This window comes from Mytilus californianus, unplaced genomic scaffold (genome assembly GCF_021869535.1).
Source record: "Mytilus californianus isolate M0D057914Y unplaced genomic scaffold, xbMytCali1.0.p SCAF_6, whole genome shotgun sequence".
Taxonomy (NCBI): Eukaryota; Metazoa; Mollusca; class Bivalvia; order Mytilida; family Mytilidae; genus Mytilus; species Mytilus californianus.
In genome coordinates, this window is record NW_026262712.1 from 95,725,034 (window position 1) to 95,738,209 (window position 13,176).

Below are 13,176 nucleotides of genomic sequence, written 5' to 3' on the forward strand. Positions count from 1 at the left end.
TAAAATACACAAGAAACGATGATACATATTTTTCGAGACCATCCCTTGTAAATTGTTTATTTTAAAACTTTTTATAATTTGTAAATACGTTTTAGTACATTATAATTCAAATATGGGAAAGTGAGTCAAATTTGTGAACATGAATTTAAGCCAATGCCATCTTGCTTTGTTTAAGTATTTGTTACATATGATAAATGCATTATGTTGTAACTACCGAATATTCTGTGAATACCTCTTTTTTTTATTTTTCTTTCTTTTAAATTTTTTGTTTTATGTATCAAAATGTGTACAAGAGATTATTTACAAACTCACATGAAGCCTCTGACAGACGATGTATTTGCATAAATTTATTGTTATTGACAGGCAATGAAAAAAAAGCCAAAGGAAAATGAACAAAAACAGGTTATGTATCATTATCCACGATTTTTGCCAATAAAACGATTGACAAGGATACATTAAATAGAAGAGTAATTACCTAGAAAATATATATATATACCCCCACTTGAACTTTCAATATAGAGGAAATAATGTACACATAACTCTTAACTTCACTAAAAAGGAAATAATTGTCACGATCACATACACTATAATTCATTACATGCTTAAATAAGTTCCAGCATAGATACGATTAACTAAACAAGTAAGTACATACTATTGATATTTTTAGGCTTTTTCTGTTTTTAGAATTTAAATACCTGAGATAAATAAAACCATACGATTATATATATTTACTTCGAAAAGTCACATAACAGTAAAGAATACACATTTCTAAAAAAAAAATAAGTCCAGTCAAGTAATCCCACCAAAGATGTCATCCAAACTTTTTTTTTTAAAGTAATAGAAATTTTTATAATATGTATCAAAATGTGTATAAGAGATTATTTAAATCCCCGCTGGAAGGAGTAAAAGTATCTCATTGAGAAACTGTATCTCATTGAGAAACTGGGTCCGGGTGGTTTCTAACAGATAAGAATTCGTGTTTTTTAAGTCGAGCGAATTAGATTTATAGACTAGAGTTTCATATTAAAAGTCAAGTGCTGGGGATAAAAAGCCAAGCACTGAAGATGTGTGATCCAGCGCTGTAGATAACCCGAGCTCACAGATATTTCGTAGTGCATTTTTTTTTAGCCAAAAATGCAAATTAAAAAAAATCGCACCTGGTCTATCAAAAAAAGATTTTTTTACAGTGTAGTGAAATACTTTGGGGACAAATTTATCAAAATTAAAGAAAAATGTATCGGCTCTAACTTGAAATATGGTTAATTTTATGTTAAGGGGGTCTGTAAATCAGTTTGACAGCTTCAGAAATACTAACTTTTGAACTTTTCAAACTGGACCAAATCACTACCTTCCCTAGAAATTCCTGTCCTAATTTTGTTTGCACATAATTTTCGTGCTTTGTAATAATATTACCATATATATATATATATACAATATTGGAGTTAAATATAAAAAAGAAGATGTGGTATGATTGCAAATGAGACAACTCTCCACAAGAGACTAAATGACACGGAAATTAACAACTATAGGTCACTGTACGGCCTACAACAAAGAGCAAAGCCCATACCGCGTAGTCAGTTATAAAAGGCCCCGAAATGAAAAATGTAAAACAATTCAAACGAGAAAACTAACGGCCTATTGTATGTAGAAAAAATGAACGAAAAAAAAAAAATATGAAACGCATCAACAAACGACAACCACAATCTCCTGACTTGGGACAGGCACTTACATACAGAACGTGGCGGGGGAAAACAGGTTAGCGGGATCCCAACCCTCCCCTAACGTAGGACAGTGGTGAAACAGTACAACATAAGAACGAACTACAAAAATCAGTTGAAAAAGGCTTACTCATTAAATGGATACAAATAGAAATACATCTAACAAAACCACAGAGTTGACGTTGCCTATAGTTGTTAATTTCTGTGTCATTTTGATCTCTTGTGGAGAATTTGGATTAAGACGTACATACATATAGTGTGTTAAGCTGATGAACGATACTTTTCATTGTAAGTTGTATATGAAATTTAATACAAATTTTATTGTCAATGGTTATTAAATGGGGCGGATATGTGTCTTCTTTAATTGATGAATTTGTTTTTGAGGGGCGGGGCCAGGTCTTATTTCATAGAATATTGTTTATTACATTTTTGTGATTCTTAACTGCTGAATTTGTTTTTGAGGGGCGGGGCCAGGTCTTATTTCATAGAATATTGTTTATTACATTTTTGTGATTCTTAACTGCTGTCCAGTAGGTTTTTTATTCCTTTTTTAATATTATTAACTGTTAAAACAAAAGTAGCATGAAATGAAGTTTAAAAGATTAAAAGTCCCCTGCAGAAAATTTGCATTAAAATGTTTTGGTGATTTGTTGGGAATTATAGATTATCCTTGATCATCTCAACGAGATTGATTTTCTCGCTTGAGATGACCAATGATAATCAGTTTATCGCTATTTTACCTATGACGACGTTGTCAATTTCATGTCAATTTCATTTGCAACGCCAATTGCCCCCTTAGTTTCTAGCGATAATTCTTCATATCACTCGACTCCGCTGAGAAAGGAATTTATCAGTCAGCAAGATCAAAGGAAAAGTTCGTAAAAAAGCGATAATACATGATATTGTCCTTCACTTAAGGTGGACCATAACACTACAGGTAGATAATTCTGTACACATCGGCTGAACCTTTTAATGACGTTCTATTATTGAAAAAGCCCGAACAATAACTAACACTGAATTGTTTGGTTTAATACAAGGAAATTGTGCTCCTTTGTTTCTCAAAACATTTATAGTGTTCAAGACAAGATGTATAGTCATATAAAAAGCTATTATAATTACGAAATAGCAGTTAATTGATCTTATCGCATGTTTTATCACTCGTAAAAAAACGATCTACACTCGAAAAAATGGACCGATTCATTCGAAAAAACACGATCCTAGCCGGACACTATACCTATCGTGATACTAGTCAACAAAAGAAACGATATAAGGCAATGTATTTTCTATATATAATGAAATTGCATACAGTCTACCAAGATAAAAAATTGTCAATAAGTCTCATATTTACAGTATTATTTTCTGAACAAAAACCAATGATTTAACAAAAATACTCGGATTTTTGTTTTTTTGTTATTTCAAAAATCGTATTTTCATCCAAAAATTCTATAATTTATATAAGAACTACAAATTTTAAATTTAAACTTGGTCTGCTTAAAATTATGAATACCTGTGTAGATATTTGAAAGTTAATTCTTTGAACTCTTTTTTTTTTAACTTTCCAATTTGATCAAATTCTTTTAATCATATGCATTTGCTTTGTAAATGAAAGTTTTTCATTAGCTAATTTAACCGTTTTTCCTACTAGTTAGGTACATTTTTATGATAAATAGGAGTTGTGTATCGTTTCTTTTGTTGACTAGTATATGCAAATTTAAATAGTTTAACTACAAGTAGTCTCGGACTACATGTACAAAAATGGAGCTGTTTATTCATTAAAAGATACATGATATAATTGCAAACCCTCGACAGAGTCAGGGTTATATAGGAATATTCATGACCGTTTAATACTTTTTTTCATCTATCTGTGCGTCTGTCCGGCCGTCTGTCCTTATCTCTTTTGCTTTTCCAAATGATAGATAAAGATCCGCCCTTTTCTTACTTAATTCGAAATAAATGCGTTTTTTTTTTTATTACTGAAAACATATTTAGTCCGACTTTTCGTTATTTTTTTTTTATCTCATCGTTCCAGAGTTATGGTACATGTACTTGGTTGTTGTAAAAAATTTTAAATTTTGATGCTTCTGAATATTAAATATGAATCCTTTATTTTTCTTTTTAAATTAATCAAAATTTATTAGAATATGTGAAACCACTAAACATTGGTTTTGTTCGATTATCGTTTATCATTCAATTTTATCATACCAGAGTTATAGTACTATGTTATTTGAAAAAAATCCGGATAACGAATAAAGAATCTCTTTTTTAAATTAATTCATTTTTTGATGGAAAAATTCAAAAGTTTGTTGTATCTTGATTTTATATGACGAATGATGACACAATGAAATGAATTCAATTTTTCCGAACCACTAAACAAAATCATGATATCTAAGTTAATGATGGAGGGTTCTATAGATCACTTCTACATTTAAAAATGATGTCCCTGTAAAATATTGAAGAATAATAGGTCCTGTTTATGCCAATGAAGTATAGACGGTCGTTATGCCATAAAACACTACACAAAAAACAAAATAATTCAGGAACACAAATCCTGCTAAAATCGGGAGGTAATTTAAGTGCTTCAAAAGAGTCGGCAGAATCTGCTTCACCAGTAACATTCTACGTAGAATTATTTTTGACATGATTTTGGTGGTATCCGCATTTGAAAATGCCATAATCATGGAAAAGTAGATGGAATACCCATTTCATGACGGTAACCGTATATCTTTCGAACTGATGACTTAATTTTTGAAATCCTTGAATACAGTTTTAACTTGTAAATATATACGTCTACGTCATTTGGTCTCTGTGGACAGCTGCAGTTGTCGAATTTGCAATCACATCTTTTTATTTTTATATTGATTTGCACATCTTACTCGATTAAATTCATATTTGTTAATACAAATCATATTTATTATGAGTTAACAATGATTTGTGGTTTTGATTTTTTTTTTCTGGAAGTCTATGTGGAATTATGATAAAATTTAGATTTAAATGTAATACTGAATTTTGTGTATGATCAAAAGAAGAATTCGTGGACATGTTAATATGTAACTAATCTTACCACATGGCGAAAAAAATACACATTCTTTTTTCAATGTAGTAAAAGATAAAGCATTGTCCACTGATGCTCTTTCATCAATACCAAATTCCCCCTAAAAATAAACCAATGTTAAGATAATACACACGATAATCATTTAAATTATTTCCTAGGCAATACCAATAAATGCTCACAGTAACAAAGAATCTGTCATCCTTAATAAAATCTCAAATTAATTTCAAAATAAGATAATATAATACAAAAAAGGTAAATAGTGACTTCAAAACATAGAAACATGTTGTACCAGAGAGTTATTATTTGTTGTTAGAAGCTGTATATTCCATTTATTATTTTGAGGAAGTGAGTTCTTATACTTCCATTCAATTGACAGAACCACGATAATAAAAAGAGTGTCTATTCTACAGTGAAGTTATTTTTTTCAGAAACACAGTAGTGACGAATATACAGTATGTACCAAGTGTACTTTTTCGTTTATCTTTTCATGTCAATCGTATCAACGGCGCCCGTGCCACTTCATACTTCTGTAAGTAATATTCGACATGCTTCCTCCGATAATTTGACAGATGATAGGAATGGGTCTTGTGGTTTTAACTTTCCCTCATCTGATACTGACAAAGCTCGAAGTAAATTTAAAGATTACAGATCTGATAATACGGTTTCAGTCATTTATCTCTATCTAAAAGGGAACAGTTCTGATGAAATAAAGCTGAAAGAAAATCTGCCGGAAGGGACATATCGAAATGGTCTACAAGAATGGATTTGGTTAAAAAAGGAAATGATGTATGGGCAATTGTCCCGACCGATAGATTCCGATTCTCTTACTTTTACGATAACTAAAGACGGAACAAAAATAATGGACATTCCTTGGTCGTTATCAGCAAGCTGTTATTTAAACTACGAAATTGAATATGAGAATGAAACAGAGTATATTGTGAACTATTTATGGTCCAGTATTACAAAAAATGAGACTGGTTCTTTGCTGTGTCATCGTTCGTTTCATGATAAAACCTTAATAGGAACTACAGCTATTTGGATTGTTTTTACTGTATGGATTGGATATGATTACGATTGTTTTTCCATCGATTCGTTAATGAATGGAGATTTTGAAGTAACAGAACAAAGCAAATATGACATAACCAAAATGCTGACTGTCGTCCTTGGATTACTTGCTTACATGCATCCTTTTATCATTCATCTGTTAGAAATTGTTCAGCCAAATAAAACTACTGACCTGCATAAATACTACAAAAATAAGGAACAATATCAGAAACCGTATGGCTTAACTCGAATCATGCGAAAGATATTTTACTCACCGTGGCATGACATAGAATCACGAACAGATAAAGCAGTAAAGTATGCACCTATTGTTCGGTTTTATTTTTTTTGCACTTTAATTGTATTAGGACTCAACTTATATAAACTACTTAATATTAAGAACGAATTATTTGAAAAGAACGAGTACGTAAACTTCCCAAAAATTTATAGATATGGAATTCCAGAATATCAATATTTTAAATATATCCCATGGTTGCCTGTTACAATATCGATTATATCATATTTTGTATGCAATGTATGGATATATATTCTTTATAATGAAAATGATGATTTTATCATTTGCTTAGGTAAAGATACTGGTTGCCGAAAGTGTTCGTACTCTTCATTCTGTGTCCGCAGCAAATATATATTCTTTATTCCTGTGAAGGACATAATGGAGACTGAGGGTAATTTAGCCCAAAACCAATGGATGTTGAATGCATGTAAAAAGTTGATTTTTCGTTTCACAATGCTTTTTTCTCTTCAGTTTTGGCGTTTTATTTTCACATACTCATTTTGTTCGGTGGACACAAGGGGAGAGGTTTCGCTGGATAAATGCCGTAAAATCCTTTTGTTTCTGTCTTATAATGTACTTATTGGTACCTTGTTATTCGTTTTGAACGCTTTTATAAACATTTTGTTTTGTTCAATGCCTGCAATATGGTTTATATTTTTTCCATTATTTTTGAAATGTCGAAATTCTTGTTGCCAAAAAAAACATGAAAAGACCATGCAAACTGAAAATAGAGGTTATGGCAGTGCGACAATTACAGAAAGTATAATCTCTAAAATGAATTATACTGAAATGTATGTAGCTGATGAAATTACACGCTCTCATTCAGAAAATGTAGATATTGAACAGTACCAAGCCGACAGTAGTAAAAGGCCACATGCTGAATATAGGGAAAATGACCACAAACAAGCCAGTAGCAAAATAAATTCATCGAATGAAAATATAGATTCTGAGAAAGTTCGAGCCACAGAGATACAAACCTCACAACCCAAAAGTGGCAACAAATCGAAAGACAGTTGTTCTTCATGCGAATGGTTCTTTATGACCTTTTTGTGGGTAATCTATGCGTTAACTGTAAGAGAACATGCTTATTTTTTTGTTTACATAGAACGATCTTTTGCCTATACAGTCATTGCTGGCTTTACAGGACCAGAGCATGTTTGGGGATGGTATTTAGTTGTTATATTTTCATTCGGGTATATTGCCACATATATCTTAGAGTTTCTTGAATCTTATACAGTTCTTTTGAATACCATATTTGATATTCGAGAGAAAAACATTATTATTCTTCATCCATGGTTTGAAGAACAGGCAGATGAATCTTACGAATTCAAAAGCAACAATCAAGACAGTATTGATGAAAATCTGTTTGATTATATAGTAGACAATTGTTATCCTGCTCGCAAAAGGTTCTTTCTGTTATTCATTAAAACTATCCTCACTACAATATTCATGGTAGTCTCTTTCCAAATCTTACAAAAAACAGGAAAATTTGTCAAAATGAAGTTATTGCATGACACACTTTCTATGATATTAATTTTGATATCTCCTAAGTTATTTTTGTTTTTCTCACAAAAGAAACCAGCGGAGGAAATTGAGAAACATGTTTCAGAAATTGAATCATTATATAATAAATTTCTAAAAAGGGAAAAAAAAAGATATGATAGAGATTGTTTATTCCTTTGTTATAAAGAAAATATAACTGATGGTAGTCGTCGTTTTATTTGTCAGCTGTTGCGAAAAAGTTTTTGTGATTTCAGTTGTACATGTTGTAATTCGTCAGGTTCCGATGAGTTATCTTCGTTGACTGACTTGAGGAATCTTAAACAAGATAACTCTGATGCAGAAGATATTTTCGAGCTTACAGAGCAAAAAGAAATTTTCGAACCAGACGAGACTATATCAGAGATTCGCCAAACAGAAAAAGAGCCACTTCTAAAAAAGAAGTGAACTATACCCTATCTTATACAGTAACATGAATACATTTAAATTGAAGTTTTATAAAGACTAAGCAACACAAATGTATGTAACGATAAATTAAATATGGTTTTCAAATAATGTCGGAATGTATAAAAAAGATAAAATAAATATTGTTTTCCCTCGTATCACTCATCAAAGATATAAGGCTTGTAATTATTTAAGAAATAATTCATGTGGGCTTGAATATATCGTGATTTTACCCCGGGTTGGCCCTTTATGACAAATATTTTACTCTGAGCGATAGCGAGGGGTAAAATATCGGCATAAAGGGACAACCCGTGGTAAAATCATGATATATTCAAGCCCCCATGAATTATTTCGATTCTAATAGGACAAATACGGCAATTGTTTTGGATCGAAGCGCTCTAGATGAAGGCTTTATTTGCCGTTCCCATAAATAAACGCACTATTAAATTGACGTAAAAGACCGGAGCAAACTGAATAAATGACATGCTTAAACTATTTACAATAACATATTTAGATAGGTTTGGATGAATCTAAATGATAATTGTACTTATATGTCTTATATGTATACAAAAAAAGGCTTAAATAACACATTTTAGCATCGTTTGTTTATGTTTCCTAGTTGTGATGATTTTCGGTTTCACAAGCGTGTATTTTCCCGTAAAATGCTTATATTCTTACGTCATCGTTCTATGACGTCGGGTAGCTCATTCATAAAAAAGCATATGACGCGGGAGTACGATTGGAACAGCCCAAACAATATATTCATATTTTACCACGGGTGTGTACTCAAAGCGTTTGAAGAACGTCATGTTAGAATTAGTATTAATTTATAGATTGTTGATATGAAGTCACTTTAAATCTAAAATATCAGTTCCTCAAATACAGTTATGAAGAAAACATATGATCGAAATTTAGAAACGATCCTGGTAAACTTGAGTATTGTTTGTTTTGGTAATAATATTAATTTTGTAATTCAGTTATTGTTGTTTGTTGCAGTGGTGCATATTTGTTTTTGGTTAATTTTTTGGTACATTAATTAGGCTTTCAGCTTTCTTTTTTTTCTCCTTTCAATTGTTGAACATTTGTCATTTCGGGTCCTTTTATAACTGACTATGCGGTGTGTGATTTGCTCATTGTTGAAGGCGGTACGGTGAATAATAGTTGTTAATTTCTGTGCCATTTGGTTTTTTGTGAAGAGTTGTCTCATCGACAATCGCACTCAATCTTCTTTTTAAAATTATGAAGACGAACATCTGAATCGACACTACATGGGTTATACAGTCACCATAATCAATTGGTTGACTCATACGAGGTGTCAATACCACAACAAACTAGCAAAATGTGTTCATGGTATATTTGATCTTTAAATTCCATAAAAGTCTTCATGTCAGTTAACTTACTAACTTTGTCTTATTTCGACAATATGACTAACTGTTTTGAATCGCATGAAAGATGCAAAGGAAGTTACTTAGTAGATTCACCCGGTCTGGCTCCTTTTGGATTTTTTTTTTATTAATCATAATTTTGTCATCAAATGGATTTGTGAGATTTGAGCATATATAAAACAACAGTTGCCTCTAATTTATTTTTTTGATAGAATACAAAAATACAATTAAATTGATTTTTATTTGTTATTGATAAACAGTTGAATGATTGTGCGATAATTCTATGTCGGTTCTTTTCCCAAAACATGTGTTTTTTCTACAGGAAATAGGGGTTATTAATTATTTCCTTTATCTTTACCTGAAATTATTTGCTGCTTTTGACAACAAACTTCTTTTTTTTAACTTTCCTATGGCAATTTGACAAAAAATGATTTGATGATTATTTTCTTTGTTTTGTTTTATATTTATATAATATTTACTGTTGATGTTAACAAAGACTTGATTGTTATTTTCAAATGATTTAGTATATGTTGAATTGAAACTGTAACGTTTGGTTTTAGATATGTCCGTGTAAATATTAAAATGATATAACAAAACATAAGCATATCCATATATTTGAAATATCTCATGTCATTAATTTAAAATGTATTTATGCATCTTTGATGTTATTTTCATTCAACATCTGATTTGAGCTTTTTGTCAATAACTATTTAGTATTTGATTGTTGCTGTTTTCAAATTATAATTTCTTTCGTGATTTGATTGTTGTCGTTTTGTATTTATCATGTGTTATGTGTTTTGATTGTAGCCTTTTATAAATGTAGCTAGTTACCAATTATCATTTAATGCCCGATTGAATTGAAATTGTTTACCAATTATAATTCAGTTTGTATTTTATTTATAGACGTTTATCAATTATCATTAAAAGAGATGCGGGAGATACCAAAGGGATATTTAACTAATAGTTTTGTTGTAGGGTAGGGTCCCATGAAATAATTATCCAAATCTTATTTATTCGTATAATGAAGAAGAAAGACTGATCAACATTTTACATAGTAGTCACTGACATAATTGATTGATCAATTGTCTATCATAGACACCTAGTTATTGAAGCTGATAATAATAATCAAGATCGTTAAGTTTTAGACATGAATATCTTTTTCTTTTTACAATATCTATATAATACCCTTTGTTGACTAATGTTGTACAGTATAGACCTTACCACATACAACTGTAATCTTGAAATGCTTCATAATCTCCAAAAACTTGCTGCAAGATTAATTAAAATGTTTCGTTTTATATCCCATCATTTTTTGTGTTTCTTGAATGGATGACTATATTTACGAGGATACTATATAATCAAGCTGCAATAATGTTTATAGTTATCAAAGGTACCAGGATTATAATTCAATACGCCAGACGCGCGTTTTGTCTACATAAGACTTATCAGTGACGCTCAGATCAAAATAGTTATAAAGCCAAACAAGTACAAAGTTGAAGAGCATTGAGGACCCGATGTTTCAAAAAAGTTAAATATATGAAAGATCTAACACTTGATTATCTATCTACTTAATTGACTGTATCTACATTACATGTATTATTCGCTCAGGTCGACAAGATTGGATCTTCTTCATATATCAGTCTGATTTATTTTTTTAACCTTTAAATCATCTGGTTTTGTTACTTGGATTAATTCACAAAAAACGATACTAAGGTACTTAATGATTTTAGATAAATTCAATTGAATTATCAAAATTTTTAAACAAAAAATCTACAGTTGGTAACAACGATATGCTTGAAAAAAATTCATCTGAAATTTTGTATACTTATACTCCACGTTAAGTCTTCAACACCTAACTCTATGATTTATGGCGAGTTAGGCAGATATCCATTATTAATTGATATTAAGAAAAGAATGATTTTATATTGGACAAAATTGTTCAACGGGAAAGAAACAAAATTGTGCTCAATTTTTAATAAATTAATGACTCAAATGGCACATGAAACAAATTTCCGATCAACTTGGCTACAAAGCATAGAAAACACCCTAAACGAATATGGATTTTCAAGTATATGGACATATCAAATCTTTTATTATGCAAATTGGCTTAAGCGAATTGTTAAATTACAAGTACTTCAGGAGACCAGTTTACCCAAACCTGGTTCGCTAGTGTAGAAACCTCTGCAAAAACTCTGAACTACATTCTGTTTAAAGAATCGTTAAGAATCCCTCCACTGTCATATTTTAAGGTCTTCCATTATATATACACTACACATTTTTAACATGCAAACATACATATGTATTTCCATTGTATTGTTTATTCTTTCATCATATGTACCTTTGTAATATTGAATAATGTGTATGTTCTTCTGTTTACCTTTGTATTTACAGCGATTTATCAGATTAATATAGATTCTACCACTGAATCGAGTGTGATACGATATTTGTCCACTCGAGACAGTTAAATTTTCAAATTTAAAACGCGAGGCTCGCCGAGCGTTTTAAATATTTAAAATTTAACTGTCGAGAGTGGATAAATATCGTATTACACGAGATTTGGTGGTGGAATCTGTTTCTCTAATGATTTTCAAACAATATGCAGGCAAACTTATTCTTTCTTTTCGAATGAATTGCAAAAAGGTGTGTTTTTTCTTTATGACGTCATCAGGCATGGTCGCATTTTTTCATGCCGTCACAATAGGAAATTCAGAGGAAAGCAAGAAAATTATCATTTGTCATAATCGGATTTTAACCAATGAATAACCGAGATCAAACGAACGACACGTTCTGGGTGCAGAAAGGGACAAATTAACGAAGAATTAGAGAAAAGTTTATATATAACTTGAAAAAAAAAAAAAGAATGAAATACCGGAATCAAATATATTTATTTTTCTATTGAATCCATATGTGCTTTTTCTCTCAATATGTATGCTGCTTTATATAGTTAACTGTTTCATGTACTTTGCTTGTATGTATTTTTTCTTTTGTTTAATTTTATAAAGGCCTTTCCGATTTAAATTTTCTTTGGAGTTAGATATTTTTGTTATTTTCGTTTTTTCAATTGTTTTGGAGGCCTCCGGGAATATTAACATAATATTGTGCTTTTGTTTGTTAAAAATACATTTTATTTATATAGTTAATGTATCTGTTTCCTTAAAAATATCATAAAAATGCTTTTTTTTTGTGGAGAAAAACAAATTTCTGTTCTTTAAATTAAATTTTGAAACATTGTAGTGTATTGTTTGTCTAGACTGTCTTACGTATTCGTCAAATTCAGATTTAAAGATAATGAATACATTAGTAGATTTAATGCTGTTCGGATTTCTTCTTTCGATATTAGGAAAAGAGTTGTATCGTCAGCAACTTGCGTGATTTTCAAGCTTTGTGTTTAGCTATCAACTTTTACTTCTAAAACATGTTATTGTTAAGAGAATCATCTTTGTTGAAAACAAAATTTCATTATTTATCCTTATTTATATGAAGGTAACAAACAGTCTTACGGAAGACAAATTACCCGTACCAACAATTTAATTCAGACTCAGGACCGACCAGTCTATTTTCTAACTTATATGAGTAAATGAGTTTTCTCAACGGAGAAGCAGCAAAGACCAATTTTCAAGTCTATTTTTCTATGACAGGAGACCAGTCCAATACATCACATATTGGAAGTTCGTCGAACACCTCATCATCCAATTAGGATATCCTTGTGACAATAATGAAAGCACATACAAAAGAAACAAC

The 13,176-nt window shown here is 30.6% G+C and overlaps 1 protein-coding gene across 1 annotated transcript; it reads left to right on the plus strand.

Annotated features, from left to right (window-relative positions):
• The first annotated feature begins 525 nt into the window (after nt 1-525).
• On the plus strand, nt 526-12,668 carry LOC127706019 (uncharacterized). Its single transcript, XM_052210411.1, has 2 exons — nt 526-640; nt 5,199-12,668. The coding sequence occupies exon 2, from the start codon at nt 5,225-5,227 to the stop codon at nt 8,051-8,053; it is 2,829 nt and encodes a 942-aa protein (XP_052066371.1). The 5' UTR covers nt 526-640; nt 5,199-5,224; the 3' UTR covers nt 8,054-12,668.
• The last annotated feature ends 508 nt before the right edge of the window (nt 12,669-13,176 follow it).